Genomic DNA, 23,028 nt, shown 5'->3' with positions numbered 1-23,028 from the left:
CAGAACCAGTAGAGCGGAGGTCCACTCTCCTCAAGGCTAGCATCAGAACCAGTAGAGCGGAGGTCCACTCTCCTCAAGGCTAGCATCATAACCAGTAGAGACTAGGTCCACTCTCCTCAAGGCTAGCATCAGAACCAGTAGAGACTAGGTCCACTCTCCTCAAGGCTAGCATCAGAACCAGTAGAGCGGAGGTCCACTCTCCTCAAGGCTAGCATCAGAACCAGTAGAGAGTAGGACCACTCTCCTCAAGGCTAACATCAGAACCAGTAGAGACTAGGTCCACTCTCCTCAAGGCTAGCATCAGAACCAGTAGAGAGTAGGTCCACTCTCCTCAAAGCTAGCATCAGAACCAGTAGAGAGTAGGTCCACTCTCCTCAAGGCTAGCATCAGAACCAGTAGAGACTAGGTCCACTCTCCTCAAGGCTAGCATCAGAACCAGTAGAGAGTAGGACCACTCTCCTCAAGGCTATCATCAGAACCAGTAGAGCGGAGGTCCACTCTCCTCAAGGCTAGCATCAGAACCAGTAGAGAGTAGGACCACTCTCCTCAAGGCTATCATCAGAACCAGTAGAGCGGAGGTCCACTCTCCTCAAGGCTAGCATCAGAACCAGTAGAGACTAGGTCCACTCTCCTCAAGGCTAGCATCAGAACCAGTAGAGAGTAGGTCCACTCTCCTCAAGGCTAGCATCAGAACCAGTAGAGACTAGGTCCACTCTCCTCAAGGCTAGCATCAGAACCAGTAGAGAGTAGAACCACTCTCCTCAAGGCTAGCATCAGAACCAGTAGAGAGTAGAACCACTCTCCTCAAGGCTAGCATCAGAACCAGTAGAGACTAGGACCACTCTCCTCAAGGCTAGGATCAGAACCAGTAACGAGTAGGACCACTCTCCTCAAGGCTAGCATCAGAACCAGTAGAGAGTAGAACCACTCTCCTCAAGGCTAGCATCAGAACCAGTAGAGACTAGGTCCACTCTCCTCAAGGCTAGGATCAGAACCAGTAGAGACTAGGTCCACTCTCCTCAAGGCTAGCATCAGAACCAGTAGAGAGTAGAACCACTCTCCTCAAGGCTAGCATCAGAACCAGTAGAGAGTAGAACCACTCTCCTCAAGGCTAGCATCAGAACCAGTAGAGAGTAGAACCACTCTCCTCAAGGCTAGCATCAGAACCAGTAGAGAGTAGGTCCACTCTCCTCAAGGCTAGCATCAGAACCAGTAGAGAGTAGAACCACTCTCCTCAAGGCTAACATCAGAACCAGTAGAGAGCAGAACCACTCTCCTCAAGGCTAGCATCAGAACCAGTAGAGAGTAGAACCACTCTCCTCAAGGCTAACATCAGAACCAGTAGAGAGCAGAACCACTCTCCTCAAGGCTAGCATCAGAACCAGTAGAGAGTAGAACCACTCTCCTCAAGGCTAGCATCAGAACCAGTAGAGACTAGGTCCACTCTCCTCAAGGCTAGGATCAGAACCAGTAGAGCGGAGGTCCACTCTCCTCAAGGCTAGCATCAGAACAAGTAGAGAGTAGAACCACTCTCCTCAAGGCTAGCATCAGAACCAGTAGAGAGGAGGTCCACTCTCCTCAAGGCTAGGATCAGAACCAGTAGAGACTAGGTCCACTCTCCTCAAGGCTAGCATCAGAACCAGTAGAGACTAGGTCCACTCTCCTCAAGGCTAGCATCAGAACCAGTAGAGAGTAGGACCACTCTCCTCAAGGCTAGCATCAGAACCAGTAGAGACTAGGTCCACTCTCCTCAAGGCTAGCATCAGAACCAGTAGAGAGTAGGACCACTCCCCTCAAGGCTAGCATCAGAACCAGTAGAGAGTAGGACCACTCTCCTCAAGGCTAGCATCAGAACCAGTAGAGACTAGGTCCACTCTCCTCAAGGCTAGCATCAGAACCAGTAGAGACTAGGTCCACTCTCCTCAAGGCTAGCATCAGAACCAGTAGAGACTAGGTCCACTCTCCTCAAGGCTAGCATCAGAACCAGTAGAGACTAGGTCCACTCTCCTCAAGGCTAGCATCAGAACCCGTAGAATAAATCTACCTTCCCTGGAGAAGAGGGCTAATGAATTAAGCTAATGGAAACTTCTACCTGACTCACCGATCAGGGATCAACAACAACTACAGAAAGACCTGGGTTGGAATCGTCCAGATACTTTGAGCGTTTGACCTGCCTAGAGAAGCAGATGGCATGGTTTACCATTCTGGGGGCTATTTTATTGTTTCCGTTTAAACCTGGGAAACTCAATTTAGCACAGAGACTATTGGAACCCAGGTCTGCCTACAGATGGTGACTTTAATTCAGAGATTATGCTCTGGTCTGATCTGCTCTGGGCTTCCTCATTGGCTTCCCCAGCTACAGTCAAAGATGGTGGATGAATGAAGATGTCTTACTCAGGCGGTTTACCGTTTCCATTTATTTTCACATGTCCAGTCTGCTTAAAGGGTGGCTCTCCCATGTGATAGCAGCTGGGTCTGGTCTGCTTAGTGCATTGACTCTGTATGAAACACACAAAAAAAAGGAGCGTCCGTCTCTGCTACAGTGGATAGACCCGACTGTCAATGCTTCTCTGTAATTGGTCAGTGGGGGTTCAACCAGGAAGGACGTTTTATTACCTAGATTCCAGAATGAGAGTCCCTACCGTAGCAGGGGATCGCAACCTTTAACCTTCTGACCCTGTAGCAGGGGATCTCAACCTTTAACCTTCTGACCCTGTAGCAGGAGTTCTCAACCTTTAACCTTCTGACCCCGTAGCAGGGGATCTCAACCTTTAACCTTCTGACCCTGTAGCAGGAGTTCTCAACCTTTAACCTTCTGACCCTGTAGCAGGGGATCTCAACCTTTAACCTTCTGACCCTGTAACAGGAGTTCTCAACCTTTAACCTTCTGACCCTGTAACAGGGGATCTCAACCTTTAACCTTCTGACCCTGTAACAGGAGTTCTCAACCTTTAACCTTCTGACCCTGTAACAGGAGTTCTCAACCTTTACCCTTCTGACCCTGTAACAGGAGTTTTTAACCTTCTGACCCTGTAACAGGAGTTTTTAACCTTCTGACCCTGTAACAGGAGTTCTCAACCTTTAACCTTCTGACCCTGTAACAGGAGTTCTCAACCTTTAACCTTCTGACCCTGTAACGGGAGTTCTCAACCTTTAACCTTCTGACCCTGTAACAGGAGTTCTCAACCTTTAACCTTCTGACCCTGTAACAGGAGTTCTCAACCTTTAACCTTCTGACCCTGTAACGGGAGTTCTCAACCTTTAACCTTCTGACCCTGTAACAGGAGTTCTCAACCTTTAACCTTCTGACCCTGTAACAGGAGTTTTTAACCTTCTGACCCTGTAACAGGAGTTTTTAACCTTCTGACCCTGTAACAGGGGTTCTCAACCTTTAACCTTCTGACCATGTAACAGGAGTTCTCAACCTTTAACCTTCTGACCCTGTAACAGGAGTTCTCAACCTTTAACCTTCTGACCCTCTTTCCTTGACATTGACTGACCAGGTGAATCCAGGTGAAAGCTATGATCCCTTATTGATGTCACTTGTTAAATCCACTTCAATCAGTGTAGATGAAGGAGAGGAGACACGTTAAAGAAGGATTGTTAAGTTTTGTGGCAATTGAGACATGGATTGTTTGTGAGCCATACAGAGGATGAATGGGCAAGATAAAATATTTAAATGTTGTTTAACTGGTATGGTAGTAGGTGCCAGGCACAACAGTTTGTGTCAAGAACTGCAACGCTGCTGGGTTTTTCCACACTCTACAGTTTCCCGTGTGTATTAAGAATGGTCCAACACCAAAAGGACATCCAGCCAACTTGACATAACTGTGGAAAGCATTGGAGTCAACATGGGCCAGCATTCCCGACGAATTGAGGCTGTTCTGGGTGCAAAAGGGGGGTGCAACTCAATATGAGGAAGATGCTCCTAATTTTGTACTCAGTGTATAGTGCACTACTTTGGACCAGGGCCCATAGGACTCAGGTCAAAAGTAGTGCGCTATATAGGGAATAGGGTGCCATTTCAGACACACTTGAATCCTGGACTTCCTGGTGGGCTGCTCCCAGGTGGTAAGGATAGGAAACAACACATCTGCCACGCTGATCCTCAACACAGGAGCCCCTCAGAGGTGCGTGCTCAGTCCCCTCCTTTACTCCCTGTTCACCCACGACTGCACGGCCTGGCACGTCTCCAACACCATCATTAAGTTTGCTGATGACACAACAGTGGTAGGCCTGATCACTGACAATGAGGAGACAGCCTATAGGGAGGAGGTCAGAGACCTGGCAGTGTGGTGCCTCTCCCTCAACATGATCATGGACTACAGGAAAAGGAGGGCCAAACAGGCCCCCATTCACATCGACAGGGCTGTAGTGGAGCGGGTCGAGAGTTTGGTGTCCACATCACCAACAAACTATCATGGTCCAAACACACCAAGACAGTCGTGAAGAGGGCACAACAAAATCTTTTCTTCTTCAAGACACTAAAAAGATTTGGCATGGGTCCCCAGATCCTCAAAAAGTTCTACAGTTGCACCCTCAAGAGCATCCTGACCGGTTGCACCACCACCTGGTATGGTAACTGCTCGGCCACCGACTGTAAGGCGCTACAGAGGGTAGTACGTATGGCCCAGTTCATCACCAAGGCCAAGCTTCCTGCCATCCAGGACCTCTATACCAGGCGGTGTCAGAGGAAGGCCCTAAAAATTTTCAAAGACTCCGACCACCCTAGTCATAGACTGTTCATTCTGCTTCCGCACGACAAGCGGTACTGGAGCGCCAAGTCTAGGTCCAAAAGGCTCCTTAACAGCTTCTAACCCCAAGCCATAAGACTGCTGAACAATTAATCAAATGGCCAACGGACTATTTACATTGACCCCCCCCTTTGTTTTTACACTGCTGCTACTCTCTGTTTATTATCTATGTATAGTCACTTCACCCCCACCTACATGAACATATTACCTCTAACCTGTACCCCCACACATTGACTCTGTACCGGTACCCCCTGTATATAGCCTCCACATTGACTCTGTACCAGTACCCCCTGTATATAACCTCCACATTGACTCTGTACCGGTACCCCCTGTATATAGTCTCGTTACTAACCTGTACCCCCACACATTGACTCTATACCAGTACCCCCTGTATATAGTCTTGTTACTAACCTGTACCCCCATTCTTGACTCTGTACCGGTACCCCCTGTATATAGCCTCCACATTGACTCTGTACCGGTACCCCCTGTATATAGCCTCCACATTGACTCTGTACCTGTACCCCCTGTATATAGCCTCCACATTGACTCTGTACCGGTACCCCCTGTATATAGCCTCCACATTGACTCTGTACCGTAACACCCTGTATATAGCCTCCATATTGACTCTGTACCGTAACACCCTGTATATAGCCTCCATATTGACTCTGTACCGGTACCCCCTGTATATAGCCTCCACATTGACTCTGTACCGGTACCCCCTGTATATAACCTCCACATTGACTCTGTACCGGTACCCCCTGTATATAGCCTCCACATTGACTCTGTACCGGTACCCCCCTGTATATAGCCTCCATATTGACTCTGTACCGGTACCCCCTGTATATAGCCTCCACATTGACTCTGTACCGGTACCCCTTGTATATAACCTCCACATTGACTCTGTACCGGTACCCCCTGTATATAGCCTCCACATTGACTCTGTACCGGTACCCCCCTGTATATAGCCTCCACATTGACTCTGTACCGGTACCCCCTGTATATAGCCTCCACATTGACTCTGTACCAGTACCCCCTGTATATAGCCTCCACATTGACTCTGTACCGGTACACCCTGTATATAGCCTCGTTAATAACCTGTACCCCCACACATTGACTCTGTACCGGTACAGCCTGTATATAGCCTCCACATTGACTCTGTACCGGTACCACCTGTATATATCCTCCACATTGACTCTGTACCGGTACCCCCTGTATATAGCCTCCACATTGACTCTGTACCGGTACCCCCTGTATATAGCCTCCACATTGACTCTGTACCGGTACCCCCTGTATATAGCCTCCACATTGACTCTGTACCGGTACCCCCTGTATATAGCCTCCACATTGACTCTGTACCGGTACCCCCTGTATATAGCCTCCACATTGACTCTGTACCAGTACCCCCTGTATATAGCCTCCTCATTGACTCTGTACCGGTACACCCTGTATATAGCCTCGTTAATACCCTGTACCCCCACACATTGACTCTGTACCGGTACCCCCTGTATATAGCCTCCACATTGACTCTGTACCGGTACCACCTGTATATATCCTCCACATTGACTCTGTACCGGTACCCCCTGTATATATCCTCCACATTGACTCTGTACCGGTACCCCCTGTATATAGCCTCCACATTGACTCTGTACTGGTACCCCCTGTATATAGCCTCCACATTGACTCTGTACCGGTACCCCCTGTATATAGCCTCCACATTGACTCTGTACCGGTACCCCTGTATATAGCCTCCACATTGACTCTGTACCAGTACCCCCTGTATATAGCCTCCACATTGACTCTGTACCAGTACCCCCTGTATATAGCCTCCACATTGACTCTGTACCAGTACCCCCTGTATATAGCCTCCACATTGACTCTGTACCGGTACCCCCTGTATATAGCCTCCACATTGACTCTGTACCGGTACCCCCTGTATATAGCCTCCACATTGACTCTGTACCGGTACCCCCTGTATATAGCCTCCACATTGACTCTGTACCGGTACCCCCTGTATATAGCCTCCACATTGACTCTGTACCAGTACCCCCTGTATATAGCCTCCACATTGACTCTGTACCGGTACCCCCTGTATATAGCCTCCACATTGACTCTGTACCGGTACCCCCTGTATATAGCCTCCACATTGACTCTGTACCAGTACCCCCTGTATATAACCTCCACATTGACTCTGTACCGGTACCCCCTGTATATAGCCTCCATATTGACTCTGTACCGGTACCCCCTGTATATAGCCTCCACATTGACTCTGTACCAGTACCCCCTGTATATAACCTCCACATTGACTCTGTACCGGTACCCCCTGTATATAGCCTCCACATTGACTCTGTACTGGTACCCCTTGTATATAGCCTCCACATTGACTCTGTACCGTAACACCCTGCATATAGCCTCCACATTGACTCTGTACCGGTACCCCCTGTATATAGCCTCCACATTGACTCTGTACCGGTACCCCCTGTATATAGCCTCCACATTGACTCTGTACCAGTACCCCCTGTATATAGCCTCCACATTGACTCTGTACCGGTACCCCCTGTATATAGCCTCCACATTGACTCTGTACCGGTACCCCCTGTATATAGCCTCCACATTGACTCTGTACCGGTACCCCCTGTATATAGCCTCCACATTGACTCTGTACCGTAACACCCTGCATATAGCCTCCACATTGACTCTGTACCGGTACCCCCTGTATATAGCCTCCACATTGACTCTGTACCGGTACCCCCTGTATATAGCCTCCACATTGACTCTGTACCGGTACCCCCTGTATATAGCCTCCACATTGACTCTGTACCGGTACCCCCTGTATAAAGCCTCCACATTGACTCTGTACCGGTACCCCCTGTATATAGCCTCCACATTGACTCTGTACCGGTACCCCCTGTATATAGCCTCCACATTGACTCTGTACCGTAACACCCTGTATATAGCCTCCACATTGACTCTGTACCGGTACCCCCTGTATATAGCCTCCACATTGACTCTGTACCGGTACCCCCTGTATATAGCCTCCACATTGACTCTGTACCGGTACCCCCTGTATATAGCCTCCACATTGACTCTGTACCGGTACCCCCTGTATATAGCCTCCACATTGACTCTGTACCGGTACCCCCTGTATACAGCCTCGTTGTTTTAATTTTATTGTGTTGCTTTTATTTTTATTTTTTTTTACTTTCGTTTATTTACTAAATATTTTTTTTAACTCTATTTCTTGAAAAACATTGTTGGTTAAGGGCTTGTAAGTCAGCATTTCACTGTAAGGTCCTACACCTGTTGTATTCGAGCGCATGTGACAAAACTAAAATGTGATTTGATACTGCGCTGCCCCTCCATATAGTCAGGGTTGAACCTGTATACGGTCATAAAGTCCTTCAGGTTGAGACACAGCAGAGAGACCACCAGTGGTCAGTAGAGGGAGACTCTTCCCAACAACTGAAGTATCGGGAACACAGTCATATGTGTTTACACTGTTGTAATGATTGGTTTTACATGCAGTCTTTCACCATTTTTGTCACACAGTTTTCATTCTTTCTAATTGACTGATAATATATATATATCTATTTTTTAAAGCAGACCATTACAAATAATTATTAGATGCGCTTCTTTAATCTTTGCAACAAAGTGCTGTTTTGTACAAATACAAAATAAGTCTTATTTTCTCCTGATGTCATTCAGTAGTCGGTGTACATCAGAGGATGTTAGCTTGAATCTTCCCCACGCTTCCCCAGCAGCCCACTAAACATCCTGGTACATTCTCTAGGTACCTCCAGCGCTGGTTCATTTCCCCACACTACTAGGAGATTAACTATTAGGGGTCCTTTCCTCTCTGAGCTGTCCTAGATGTGCCTGAAGGGCCTTGCCGACCTCCACAGTCACACTTTGTGTGTGTGTGTGTGTGTCACAACAACCCTGCCTCGAAGGTATGACCCCAGTATTACAGGGTGATCCCCCCCTATCAAAGCTATCCTGACCTGGGGAACCTCAGGGAACAAGTGGGTTAAGAGAAAACTGACAAAACGTTCAACCACAGCTAATAGGTAGTACCTCTCTATCAGGTAGTACCTCTCTATCAGGTAGTACCTCTCTATCAGGTAGTACCTCTCTATCAGGTAATACCTCTCTATCAGGTAGTACCTCTCTATCAGGTAGTACCTCTCTATCAGGTAGTACCTCTCTATCAGGTAGTACCTCTCTATCAGGTAGTACTCTCTATCAGGTATACCTCTCTATCAGGTAGTACCTCTCTATCAGGTAGTACCTCTCTATCAGGTAGTACCTCTCTATCAGGTAGTACCTCTCTATCAGGTAATACCTCTCTATCAGGTAGTACCTCTCTATCAGGTAGTACCTCTCTATCAGGTAGTACCTCTCTATCAGGTAGTACCTCTCTATCAGGTAGTACCTCTCTATCAGGTAGTACCTCTCTATCAGGTAGTACCTCTCTATCAGGTAGTACCTCTCTATCAGGTAGTACCTCTCTATCAGGTAGTACCTCTCTATCAGGTAGTACCTCTATCAGGTAGTACCTCTCTATCAGGTAGTACCTCTCTATCAGGTAGTACCTCTCTATCAGGTAGTACCTCTCTATCAGGTAGTACCTCTACAGGTAGTACCTCTCTATCAGGTAGTACCTCTAACAGGTAGTACCTCTCTATCAGGTAGTACCTCTCTATCAGGTAGTACCTCTCTATCAGGTAGCCCTCTCTATCAGGTAGTACCTCTCTATCAGGTAGTACCTCTCTATCAGGTAGTACCTCTCTATCAGGTAGTACCTCTAATCAGGTAGTACCTCTCTATCAGGTAGTACCTCTCTATCAGGTAGTACCTCTCTATCAGGTAGCCCCTCTCTATCAGGTAGTACCTCTCTATCAGGTAGTACCTCTCTATCAGGTAGCCCCTCTCTATCAGGTAGTACCTCTCTATCAGGTAGTACCTCTCTATCAGGTAGTACCTCTCTATCAGGTAGTACCTCTCTATCAGGTAGTACCTCTATCAGGTAGTACCTCTCTATCAGGTAGTACCTCTAACAGGTAGTACCTCTCTACCAGGAAGCCCCTCTCTACCAGGAAGCCCCTCTCTACCAGGAAGCCCCTCTCTACCAGGAAGCCCCTCTCTACCAGGAAGCCCCTCTCTACCAGGAAGCCCCTCTCTACCAGGAAGCCCCTCTCTACCAGGAAGCCCCTCTCTACCAGGAAGCCCCTCTCTAACAATTGTGCTTCGGGTATATAACTTTTATAAACGTGTTAATACAAAAGTTATAGAAGCAAGAGCAGTGTCTGAGTTTCTCTTTTCTATCACATTACTGACACTTGATAAGTCAGATGATAACCCTGTTGGAACTGGTTTCAGGGACAAGTACAGGCATGACCCTCGGAGGTCAAATGCTTTTACAATACAGTTATGTTACAATGTTTCAATGACACAGCGCCTCTGACAGAGCAGAACTCTCAACTTGATCAATATGGAACAATTCCCAGTCAATAAAGTGAATTATGGCCCTTTAGAGTCAACAGTAATTAGCTTGGCTTAGTGTGTCAAACACTTTCCAGGTTGTATTCCTGTGGGGTGTTAAATGTTGTTTCCCCTGGCTAGGTCCTCACCTCTCTGATTCAGAGGGGTTAAACGGCGTTTCCCCTGGCTAGGTCCTCACCTCTCTGATTCAGAGGGGTTAAACGGCGTTTCCCCTGGCTAGGTCCTCACCTCTCTGATTCAGAGGGGTTAAATGGCGTTTCCCCTGGCTAGGTCCTCACCTCTCTGATTCAGAGGGGTTAAATGGCGTTTCCCCTGGCTAGGTCCTCACCTCTCTGATTCAGAGGGGTTAAATGGTGTTTCCCCTGTCTTGGTCCTCACCTCTCTGATTCAGAGGGGTTAAATGGCATTTCCCCTGGCTAGGTCCTCACCTCTCTGATTCAGAGGGGTTAAATGGTGTTTCCCCTGGCTAGGTCCTCACCTCTCTGATTCAGAGGGGTTAAATGGTGTTTCCCCTGGCTAGGTCCTCACCTCTCTGATTCAGAGGGGTTAAATGGTGTTTCCCCTGGCTAGGTCCTCACCTCTCTGATTCAGAGGGGTTAAATGGTGTTTCCCCTGGCTAGGTCCTCAACTCTCTGATTCAGAGGGGTTAAATGGTGTTTCCCCTGGCTAGGTCCTCACCTCTCTGATTCAGAGGGGTTAAATGGTGTTTCCCCTGGCTTGGTCCTCACCTCTCTGATTCAGAGGGGTTAAAAGTTGTTTCCCCTGGCTAGGTCCTCACCTCTCTGATTCAGAGGGGTTAAAGTTTTCTTCCCCTGGCTAGGTCCTATACACTGAGGTGAGGGTCCCAAAAGTGTTCTTCCCCTGGCTAGGTCCTATACACTGAGGTGAGGGTCCCAAAAGTTTTCTTCCCTTGGCTAGGTCCTATACATTGAGGTTAAGGGTCCCAAAAGTGTTCTTCCCTTGACTAAGGCCCCTACCGATCAGAGCAGCCGGTAGTCTACTACTGCCTGTGGTCTGGTGATGCGGTGGTCAGCATAGCAACACCTCAGAGCCACAACGATTACCAGCAGGTCAAGCAGAACAGGAATGTTTGTGTGATTAGTTTAGATTAGTTTAGAGGAGACAAACGCAGGATGTTTCCTCTTCCTGTCCCAGCAACCTGCAGAGTCAGAGTGGAAAACGGAGCAGAACTGCCACCACTCCAGCCCTCTGTAGCTCGACATAACACACGGCTTTCATCTATTTTAGCTTATTTTATAGTCGTTTCAACTCATTTTTCTTAATATTAACTAACTGGTTACACAGCCTGGTTTTTGTTTAGTTGACTCAACGTTTCAGTCATAGTGTTACCTGGACGCACGTAGTTGTAGCTTGCCCAAACTTCACTCCAACTTGAGAAAACTTAGGCAACAACAAAAAATTCTGTCAATTTAAAATGATGCGTTTCCTCAACTTGTCTCATATGTTCATTCAACTAGAAATGATTATTTTGTGCATCTTAACTTTAAAAAAGGGCTGTGGAAATAGTTCCACTCGTACGGTGCTTTGGACATACAATGTTTTCAACTGACATATCTGACAAATGTTGACCAACATGGTGGTTAGAGGGTTGGGCCAGTAACCAGCAGGTAGTCTAGTGGTTAGAGAGTTGGACCAGTAACCAGCAGGTAGCCTAGTGGTTAGAGCGTTGGGTCAGTAACCAGCAGGTAGCCTAGTGGTTAGAGCGTTGGGCCAGTAACCAGCAGGTAGCCTAGTGGTTAGAGCGTTGGGCCAGTAACCAGCAGGTAGCCTAGTGGTTAGAGCGTTGGGCCAGTAACCAGCAGGTAGCCTAGTGGTTAGAGCGTTGGGTCAGTAACCAGCAGGTAGCCTAGTGGTTAGAGGGTTGGGCCAGTAACCAGCAGGTAGCCTAGTGGTTAGAGGGTTGGACCAGTAACCAGCAGGTAGCCTAGTGGTTAGAGTGTTGGGACAGTAACCAGCAGGTAGCCTAGTGGTTAGAGTGTTGGGCCAGTAACCAGCAGGTAGCCTAGTGGTTAGAGAGTTGGACCAGTAACCAGCAGGTAGTCTAGTGGTTAGAGGGTTGGGACAGTAACCAGCAGGTAGTCTAGTGGTTAGAGGGTTGGGCCAGTAACCAGCAGGTAGTCTAGTGGTTAGAGTGTTGGACCAGTAACCAGCAGGTAGCCTAGTGGTTAGAGCATTGGGACAGTAACCAGCAGGTAGCCTAGTGGTTAGAGTGTTGGGCCAGTAACCAGCAGGTAGCCTAGTGGTTAGTGTGTTGGGCCAGTAACCAGCAGGCAGCCTAGTGGTTAGAGCGTCGGGCCAGTAACCAGCAGGTAGCCTAGTGGTTAGAGGGTTGGGACAGTAACCAGCAGGTAGCCTAGTGGTTAGAGTGTTGGGCCAGTAACCAGCAGGTAGCCTAGTGGTTAGAGGGTTGGGACAGTAACCAGCAGGTAGCCTAGTGGTTAGAGCGTTGGGCCAGTAACCAGCAGGTAGCCTAGTGGTTAGAGGGTTGGGACAGTAACCAGCAGGTAGCCTAGTGGTTAGAGTGTTGGGCCAGTAACCAGCAGGTAGCCTAGTGGTTAGAGCATTGGGACAGTAACCAGCAGGTAGCCTAGTGGTTAGAGGGTTGGACCAGTAACCAGCAGGTAGCCTAGTGGTTAGAGTGTTGGGCCAGTAACCAGCAGGTAGCCTAGTGGTTAGAGTGTTGGGCCAGTAACCAGCAGGCAGCCTAGTGGTTAGTGTGTTGGGCCAGTAACCAGCAGGTAGCCTAGTGGTTAGTGTGTTGGGCCAGTAACCAGCAGGCAGCCTAGTGGTTAGAGCGTTGGGCCAGTAACCAGCAGGTAGCCTAGTGGTTAGAGGGTTGGGACAGTAACCAGCAGGTAGCCTAGTGGTTAGAGTGTTGGGCCAGTAACCAGCAGGTAGCCTAGTGGTTAGAGGGTTGGGACAGTAACCAGCAGGTAGCCTAGTGGTTAGAGCGTTGGACCAGTAACCAGCAGGTAGGCTAGTGGTTAGAGGGTTGGGACAGTAACCAGCAGGTAGCCTAGTGGTTAGAGTGTTGGGCCAGTAACCAGCAGGTAGCCTAGTGGTTAGAGCATTGGGACAGTAACCAGCAGGTAGCCTAGTGGTTAGAGGGTTGGACCAGTAACCAGCAGGTAGCCTAGTGGTTAGAGTGTTGGGCCATTAACCAGCAGGTAGCCTAGTGGTTAGAGGGTTGGGACAGTAACCAGCAGGTAGCCTAGTGGTTAGAGTGTTGGGCCAGTAACCAGCAGGTAGCCTAGTGGTTAGAGGGTTGGGACAGTAACCAGCAGGTAGCCTAGTGGTTAGAGTGTTGGGCCAGTAACCAGCAGGTAGCCTAGTGGTTAGAGCATTGGGACAGTAACCAGCAGGTAGCCTAGTGGTTAGAGGGTTGGACCAGTAACCAGCAGGTAGCCTAGTGGTTAGAGGGTTGGGCCAGTAACCAGCAGGTAGCCTAGTGGTTAGAGTGTTGGGCCAGTAACCAGCAGGTAGCCTAGTGGTTAGAGTGTTGGGACAGTAACCAGCAGGTAGCTTAGTGGTTAGAGGGTTGGGCCAGTAACCAGCAGGTAGCCTAGTGGTTAGAGCATTGGGACAGTATCCAGCAGGTAGTCTAGTGGTTAGAGTGTTGGGCCAGTAACCAGCAGGTAGCCTAGTGGTTAGAGCGTTGGGCCAGTAACCAGCAGGTAGCCTAGTGGTTAGAGCATTGGGACAGTAACCAGCAGGTAGCCTAGTGGTTAGAGGGTTGGACCAGTAACCAGCAGGTAGCCTAGTGGTTAGAGGGTTGGACCAGTAACCAGCAGGTAGCCTAGTGGTTAGAGGGTTGGACCAGTAACCAGCAGGTAGCCTAGTGGTTAGAGTGTTGGGCCAGTAACCAGCAGGTAGCTTAGTGGTTAGAGGGTTGGGCCAGTAACCAGCAGGTAGCCTAGTGGTTAGAGGGTTGGACCAGTAACCAGCAGGTAGCCTAGTGGTTAGAGTGTTGGGCCAGTAACCAGCAGGTAGCCTAGTGGTTAGAGGGTTGGACCAGTAACCAGCAGGTAGCCTAGTGGTTAGAGTGTTGGGCCAGTAACCAGCAGGTAGCCTAGTGGTTAGAGGGTTGGGACAGTAACCAGCAGGTAGCCTAGTGGTTAGAGTGTTGGGCCAGTAACCAGCAGGTAGCCTAGTGGTTAGAGCGTTGGACCAGTAACCAGCAGGTAGCCTAGTGGTTAGAGTGTTGGGCCAGTAACCAGCAGGTAGCCTAGTGGTTAGAGTGTTGGGCCAGTAACCAGCAGGTAGCCTAGTGGTTAGAGCGTTGGGCCAGTAACCAGCAGGTAGCCTAGTGGTTAGAGCGTTGGACCAGTAACCAGCAGGTAGCCTAGTGGTTAGAGTGTTGGGCCAGTAACCAGCAGGTAGCCTAGTGGTTAGAGCGTTGGGCCAGTAACCAGCAGGTAGTCTAGTGGTTAGAGGGTTGGGACAGTAACCAGCAGGTAGCCTAGTGGTTAGAGTGTTGGGCCAGTAACCAGCAGGTAGCCTAGTGGTTAGAGCGTTGGGCCAGTAACCAGCAGGTAGTCTAGTGGTTAGAGTGTTGGGCCAGTAACCAGCAGGTAGCCTAGTGGTTAGAGCGTTGGGCCAGTTACCAGCAGGTAGCCTAGTGGTTAGAGTGTTGGGACAGTAACCAGCAGGTAGCCTAGTGGTTAGAGTGTTGGACTAGTAACCAGCAGGTAGCCTAGTGGTTAGAGCGTTGGGACAGTAACCAGCAGGTAGCCTAGTGGTTAGAGTGTTGGGCCAGTAACCAGCAGGTAGTCTAGTGGTTAGAGGGTTGGGACAGTAACCAGCAGGTAGCCTAGTGGTTAGAGGGTTGGGCCAGTAACCAGCAGGTAGCCTAGTGGTTAGAGTGTTGGGACAGTAACCAGCAGGTAGCCTAGTGGTTAGAGCGTCGGGCCAGTAACCAGCAGGTAGCCTAGTGGTTAGAGTGTTGGGACAGTAACCAGCAGGTAGCCTAGTGGTTAGAGCGTCGGGCCAGTAACCAGCAGGTAGCCTAGTGGTTAGAGTGTTGGGACAGTAACCAGCAGGTAGCCTAGTGGTTAGAGCGTCGGGCCAGTAACCAGCAGGTAGCCTAGTGGTTAGAGTGTTGGGACAGTAACCAGCAGGTAGCCTAGTGGTTAGAGGGTTGGGCCAGTAATAATAATCTGTCGTTCTGCCCCTGAACAAGGCAGTTAACCCACTGTTCCCCGGACGTTGATTAAGGCAGACCCCACCCCTCACCTCTCTGATTCAGAGGGGTTGGGTTAAATGCAGAAGACACATTTCAGTTGAATGCATTCAGTTGTATAACTGACGAGGTATCCTCCTTTCCCCAATGATTACATTGTTCATTTATACAGTATTTATTATTCAACATGTCCTCACCTGGGATTTGAACTCACAATCTTTTGGTTCAGGCATTCTGATCTTCCTCCTATGCCACCACAATAATTAGTTGAAACAACTAGAAATCGTTTTATATATATTTATATATACAACATTGTGTAATTTAGAGGACACAAATACATGATAATGGTGTGATGTTTCTGACTACCTAGAGTCCAGAAACCTGCAGAGTATTACAGCTCTTACAGGAAATAGTCTAAGGAGAAATCTGACGGAACTGATGCAAATCAAATCAAATTGTATTTCTCACATGCGTCGAATACAACAGGTGTAGACCTTACAGTGAAATGCTGACTTACAAGCCCTTAACCAACAATACAGTTTTAAGAAAAATACCCCCCCCCCCAAAAAGAAAATAAATTAAATAACAAATAACAAATAAATAAAGAGCAGCAGTAAAACAACAATAGCGAGGCTATATACAGGGTGTTACGGTACAGAGTCAATGTGGAGGCTATATACAGGGTGTTATGGTACAGAGTCAATGTGGAGGCTATATACAGGGTGTTATGGTACAGAGTCAATGTGGAGGCTATATACAGGGTGTTATGGTACAGAGTCAATGTGGAGGCTATATACAGGGGGTACCGGTACAGAGTCAATGTGGAGGCTATATACAGGGGGTACCGGTACAGAGTCAATGTGGAGGCTATATACAGGGGGTACTGGTACAGAGTCAATGTGGAGGCTATATACAGGGTGTTATGGTACAGAGTCAATGTGGAGGCTATATACAGGGGTACCGGTACAGAGTCAATGTGGAGGCTATATACAGGGTGTTACGGTACAGAGTCAATGTGGAGGCTATATACAGGGGGTACCGGTACAGAGTCAATGTGGAGGCTATATACAGGGTGTTATGGTACAGAGTCAATGTGGAGGCTATATACAGGGGGTACCGGTACAGAATCAATGTGGAGGCTATATACAGGGGGTACTGGTACAGAGTCAATGTGGAGGCTATATACAGGGGGTACCGGTACAGAGTCAATGTGGGGGCTATATACAGGGGGTACCGGTACAGAGTCAATGTGGAGGCTATATACAGGGGGTACCGGTACAGAGTCAATGTGGAGGCTATATACAGGGGGTACCGGTACAGAGTCAATGTGGAGGCTATATACAGGAGGTACTGGTACAGAGTCAATGTGGAGGCTATATACAGGGGGTACCGGTACAGAGTCAATGTGGAGGCTATATACAGGGGGTACCGGTACAGAGTCAATGTGGAGGCTATATACAGGGTGTTACTGTACAGAGTCAATGTGGAGGTTATATACAGGGTGTACCGGTACAGAGTCAATGTGGAGGCTATATACAGGGGGTACCGGTACAGAGTCAATGTGGAGGCTATATACAGGGGGTGCCGGTACAGAGTCAATGTGGAGGCTCTATAGAAGGGGGGTGCCGGTACAGAGTCAATGTGGAGGCTATATACAGGGGGTGCCGGTACAGAGTCAATGTGGAGGCTATATACAGGGGGTACCGGTACAGAGTCAATGTGGAGGATATATACAGGGGGTACCGATACAGAGTCAATGTGGAGGCTATATAGAAGGGGGGTGCCGGTACAGAGTCAATGTGCTGGGGTACAGGTTAGTGGAGGTAATTGAGGTAATATATACATGTAGGTAGAGTTATTAAAGTGACTATACATAGATAATAAACAGAGAGTAACATGGACCTACTTATCACTCAATATTTATATGGCACATTTGAAGCCATGTTTGATTCTCTCAGATAGTATGCCACCGTTTTTTACGTTGTATCAAAACAATCGGAGGGTCAAATACTGACCGTTTATTATGTAGGTTAATTCACCTAGTCCTTGTCTAAGAGGCAATCCAATTGAAAGTCCTATAGATTAGGATCCTAATCTGGATCCTATTCAGATGTAAAATACTATTGAAGTGAGGTGGTCAGGGAGTGTACACATTGTTAAACTGAGACTGTTCTCGTGGCGGTTGGAAAGGATCCGTATATATCTAGTCGGTTTCTGTCTCTGTCTAAAGAGACCGGAGGATGGCAGCATTTGAAAACAACACGAAACAAACTCATGGACAACTTTTTAGAAAGCTTTTTTTTTTAAATTGCAGCCAAAATCCTACTTTGCACAAATAAACTGTTACAATGTAAATTTTTGTAATGAAGAAAAAAAAAACACCGTTTATTCGTATGTAACATTTTGGACGTTAGAGTTATTAAATAGCCTGCACTATAGCGCTCACAATAACTCACCAAATAACTAAATAACCTATTGCGATATTTACACCAAACATGTCACTTTTAGTACTGTCCCGTATTTTATTTTACTACATAATTCATTATAATTGAACATGAAATTAATAAAAAGTGGAATATTTTCTTCATGTTGATTAACAGATCATGTCGGTCTTGGTGTTCCTGAATGAGTTTTATTACATTGTAGGCTGTGTGCTTTTGTCAATCAAAATGGTCCCTGCTCATTTAAATGATCATTACAGCTCGTCCTCTGATGGTGATCATGTATTTATTTAGGAGAAATATTGATCATCCATTGATGTCTGAACGTTTCTGCCAGTGTGTCTGTGATTTTGATGAAATGCGTTCAAACAAAGTCTGTTAGTCTGATAAAGGACAACCGGTAGAGTTTTCTAACCTAAAAATAAAAAATTGTGTTGGATAATTATTTAATATAAAACATTTCCCAAATAGAATGCTTTTTTTTAAATGTTCAATTTAAATGCAACGTATTAAACTCCTAAATCATTCTGTCTATTGCGGGATATATAGGCCTAGTCTACATTTCATAGCTTACCAAAAAATGTTTAAAAAAAAGTGAATAAGCGTGTTTGGACAAAGTAATTTTAATAACATAATTAAACATCTTAATAACCCACCCAAGTAATAAATGACTAAAATGAAATGACAGGAGCAGTGGTCCAGCGACGCGGGAAACCGTCATATTACCGGCTGCTGTGTTGCCATGTCACACTTGTAACACATAAACCATGTTTATTGTCAACTAATTCGTTCCAGAGATCGTGTGGTCTAAACACAAAGCCTATAGTATATTGTATATGTATGTTTTAAGAGCCTAACTTGCTTTATGTTTAACTTTGTCATGCATGGAGTCCAGGAGTGCTTGTTAAACCATAGAATAATCACATTGTTTTTACCCAACACTCGTACAGACAAAGGCTTATATTACTTTCTTCATATATAACACCCCTAAAGGTTCTAGAGAGAATAACCCCTTTCGTTGGGTTCTTTGATCAGAACCGTAATATAGTTAGATGTTCTTCTTCACTGAACCAAAATGTTGGTTCTATGCCGAACCTTCTGTTCTAAGTCTGTGTCCCACTGTTCACCAAAACGCAAAGGCTGCTTCAATTCACAACTTATATTTGACAGAAACAATTTATTAAAAAAAATATATATATAAAATATTTGTTTCAATTACATTTTGTATATGGAAATGATGAAGGTATATTCATAAAACTATTATTTAAGATATATATTTGTAAAAGTGTCCGTGCGTAAAAGTGGAAATATGGTTGGCCAACAGTAAAACTGTTTTAATTGGATAACTTGTTGCCTAACCGCCTATTTTTATTATTGCATATGTTTATTAGGCTATACTTGCGCGGTAAATTACTCAGCCTATCTTACTCCAGGTTCACTCCTAAAACTGCATTAATGAGTGTGCTAATCTCTCACCAGTATCTCTCCCATTGATGCACAGATTCGGTTAAGACAATTCGACTGAAGCGTGACAGAAAAGGGGGGAGTCTCCCTCGAGACAGTTCCTTTCACAGGGGTTTACCTGTCGACGCTCCAGGCGGAACACTTAAATACGTCTCCTCCCCTTGGGTCAAGCCTTCAGTCCTCCTGGAGAGACTGACGGAAACACACGGTTGGGAAAGGAACCGCGTGTTATTGTTGAGAGAAGAAGATACCAGGATTCGTACTCAATTAGAAGGGATTATGAACGCTTTTGGACAGCAGCCATCCAACGCGCAGACCAGCCCCATTCAGCACCACAGCGCGCAGGAGCTCCTGGATATGGCCGTGTACTGCGATAACATCGGCAGCATGTACCAGCACCAGCAAAACCTCCATCATGGTCACCACCCGCAGAGGCCGCCGGCGCATCCTCAAAACTACGGCCTCGGTGAGTACACCTCGCCGACCAGCAACCCGTACCTGTGGCTAAACGGCCCGAGCATCGACACGTCTCCATACCTGACGGGATTGAACGGAGCATCGTACATACAGTCTGGATACGGAGCGAACCAGCGGCAGTTCTTACCTCCTCCTACCGGGTTTGGTGGAGCTGACCTCGGATGGCTGTCAATCTCTAGCCAGCAGGAACTGTTCAAAATGGTCAGGCCTCCGTACTCTTACTCAGCGCTCATAGCCATGGCTATCCAGGGCGCCGGGGACAAGAGGCTGACGCTGAGTCACATCTATCAGTATGTGGCAGAGAATTTCCCCTTTTATAAGAAGAGCAAAGCTGGCTGGCAGAACTCAATCAGACACAACCTGTCACTGAATGACTGTTTTAAGAAAGTTGCCCGGGATGACGATGATCCAGGTAAGTTACAGCACCTGTTGTGCTTGTAAATAACTCATTATTTGCACCTATTAAATGTGTCATTTTGAATATCATACCTTTTTTGCCATTAGATTTTTTTTAAGCCGTGTCTGACAGTAGACTAGAGCAGTATTGACTCTTTTGATATCTCGTTTACGACATACATTGTCTGTTTCCTGTCTTCATAGGAAAGGGAAATTACTGGACGTTGGACCCAAACTGTGAGAAAATGTTCGATAACGGCAACTTCCGAAGGAAGAGAAAGAGAAGAGCGGACTTGAACGGAGGAGACACCAACAACACTGTTCTTCCGGTGAAGTCAGAAGACAGTGCCGCCCTGAAGGTCTCCGACACGGCCAGTATCATGAGTTCATCCCCTCCCAGCCTCCAGAACTCCCCAGGTTCCTCCGAGCCCGAATCATCCCTGTCCCCGTCTGTGGAACACAGTCCCTGTTACAACAACTTTGTCTCCACTATGAACTCGATGCTGGCGGGGAGTAACAACGTCTCTACCCGGGAGGGGGCCAGGGGGGACTTTGGTTCAGGAGGACATGCTATGGGGGATTTGTCGTCTCATCAGACCCGAGAAAACATGTCCGGACTTGGTTCATACTCGCCCTCTCATATCACGCCATTGAACTCGGATACCACTCACCTCTCCACATCTAACAGAATGAACTGCTACACATCCGCACAGAACCATCCCAGCGGAGGCCTGGGTCTCACCAACTCTCTCCCGAACCACTTCACTGTTAATCATCTGATATACAGCCGCGAAGGGACCGAGGTCTAAGCTTAGTCCTAATTATGTCACATAGATGGAGATAATATAATGCAACTCGTTGGTGTAACCGATGTGAAATGGCTAGTTAGTTAGCGGTGGTGACGATGCTTCGTGGGGGTGTCAGTTATTGATGTGTGCAGAGGGTCCCTGGTTCGAGCCCAGGTTGGGGTGAGGAGAGGGACGGAAGCTATACTGTTACATTGGCATACTTGTATAAAGTACTCAGTGAGTACATCAAGTACCATGATTATTATTCATGTTATGCATTCCATAATTAAAAACGTGTAATAGAAATGTCTTAAAAATATGCTTTCTCATGATTGAATCGGAATTTCAAAAGTGTAGTCGAAACTACGTTAGACTTAAGCATTTTTTAAGAGCATATAATTAAGACCAAACTTTGTTGTTATGCCCATCTGGAGCCTTGGAATAAACATTTACCGGAACTCTTTCCGTTTCCTTTATATTGGCCTTATGTAAACTGCCTGGATGACGTCACTGTGCCTTTCAGAAGATCTTGTATTTTTTTAATAGAACACTTCTGCAGATATATGTTTTGTTATATGTAGCCTAAATAGTAACTCTCTTTGCAGACCAATTTTTGTACTTTTTTTGTAGAAGGAATTGTGTGTGTGTATATTTTATTTAAAGCCTATTGTCAAACGTTTGAATAAATGTAATATCTGAAATTCTTGATTCTGTCATATTTTCTAGCGGACTTGTCAAAGTGAAGATGTCTCACATTTATCCGCCATAATAATCAACTTTACAATAAACCAGCGCTCTATTTCATTTTTTAAATTTATTTTTACGCTCGATTCTATTTGACTTATAAAACACTAAAATATTGAAATGATTAACGTTTAGATGTTAACGCATAGCTATCAATTCTAATCAACATTTTAGGTTACTTTAAACATACCATTTTAAGTTCAGGTTTAAAACACTAACGCACCTGTGGGGTTTGATTAGGCTACAGCTGTTAATGGTGTAGGAGAACATGTTCACTGATTCCTTACAATACCAAACAGTATTTATAATGGCACTGACAATTATTTACCAGAACTATTTCAGGTTCAATCGAGGTTGGAATTAATCCTACACCCTGCCGTGTTCTCTTCTCCCTCTCCCTCTCTCTCTCCCTCTCTCTCTCCCTCTCTCTCTCCCTCTCTCTCTCCTCTCCCTCTCTCTCTCCTTCTCTCTCTCCCTCTCTCTCTCCCTCTCTCTCTCCCTCTCCCTCTCTCTCTCTCCTCTCTCTCTCCCTCTCTCTCTCTCCCTCTCTCTCTCCCTCTCTCTCTCTCTCCTCTCTCTCTCTCTCTCTCCTCTCTCTCTCCCTCTCTCTCTCCCTCTCTCTCTCTCCCTCTCTCCTCTCTCTCTCTCTCTCTCTCTCCCTCTCTCTCTCCCTCTCTCTCTCTCCCTCCCTCTCCTCTCCATCTCCCCCCCTCTCTCTCCTCTCTCTCCTCTCCCTCTCTCCTCTCTCTCTCCTCTCTCTCTCTCTCTCTCTCTCTCTCTCTCTCTCTCTCTCTCTCTCTCTCTCTCTCTCCCCCTCCCTCCCTCCCCCCCCCTCTCTCTCCCTCTCTCTCTCTCTCCCCCTCCCTCCCTCCCCCCCTCTCTCTCCCTCTCTCTCTCCCTCCCTCTCCCTCTCCCTCTCCCTCCCTCTCCCTCTCTCTCTCATATTCCATTCCATTCATGAAACTTTCCGGACAGTCTGCCAGATATTCCATCTCAGACTCGGGAATACAGTTCCAGTAGGATTCCATAAATTGATCAATGACATTTTATATTGAATGGAAGAAGAAATAAACGTCCGTTCACGTAACAGGCTACAACAATGAAGGCATCACCTGCTTCTGAAGTTTCTCCTCTGTGATCATTAGCTCATGCCTCCTCAACTGTATGAAAACAGTAGGTGAGACTGAGACATTTTCCAGCTTGTCACTTTGAATAAACCCCATTTATGCTGAGATTCAAGACACATCACCTCTTTATTTCTACCC

The 23,028-nt window shown here is 46.9% G+C and overlaps 1 protein-coding gene across 1 annotated transcript; it reads left to right on the top strand.

Annotated features, from left to right (window-relative positions):
- The first annotated feature begins 19,450 nt into the window (after positions 1-19,450).
- LOC115181573 (forkhead box protein I2-A-like) lies at positions 19,451-21,396 on the top strand. The gene is made up of 2 exons (XM_029743468.1): positions 19,451-20,247; positions 20,436-21,396. Exons 1-2 carry the CDS (start codon positions 19,638-19,640, stop codon positions 21,038-21,040), a joined length of 1,215 nt encoding a protein of 404 aa, XP_029599328.1. The 5' UTR covers positions 19,451-19,637; the 3' UTR covers positions 21,041-21,396.
- Positions 21,397-23,028: the final 1,632 nt, after the last annotated feature.

This window comes from Salmo trutta, unplaced genomic scaffold (assembly GCF_901001165.1).
Source record: "Salmo trutta unplaced genomic scaffold, fSalTru1.1, whole genome shotgun sequence".
In the NCBI taxonomy this organism is placed as follows: Eukaryota; Metazoa; Chordata; class Actinopteri; order Salmoniformes; family Salmonidae; genus Salmo; species Salmo trutta.
This window is presented reverse-complemented; position numbering and strand designations above follow the sequence as displayed.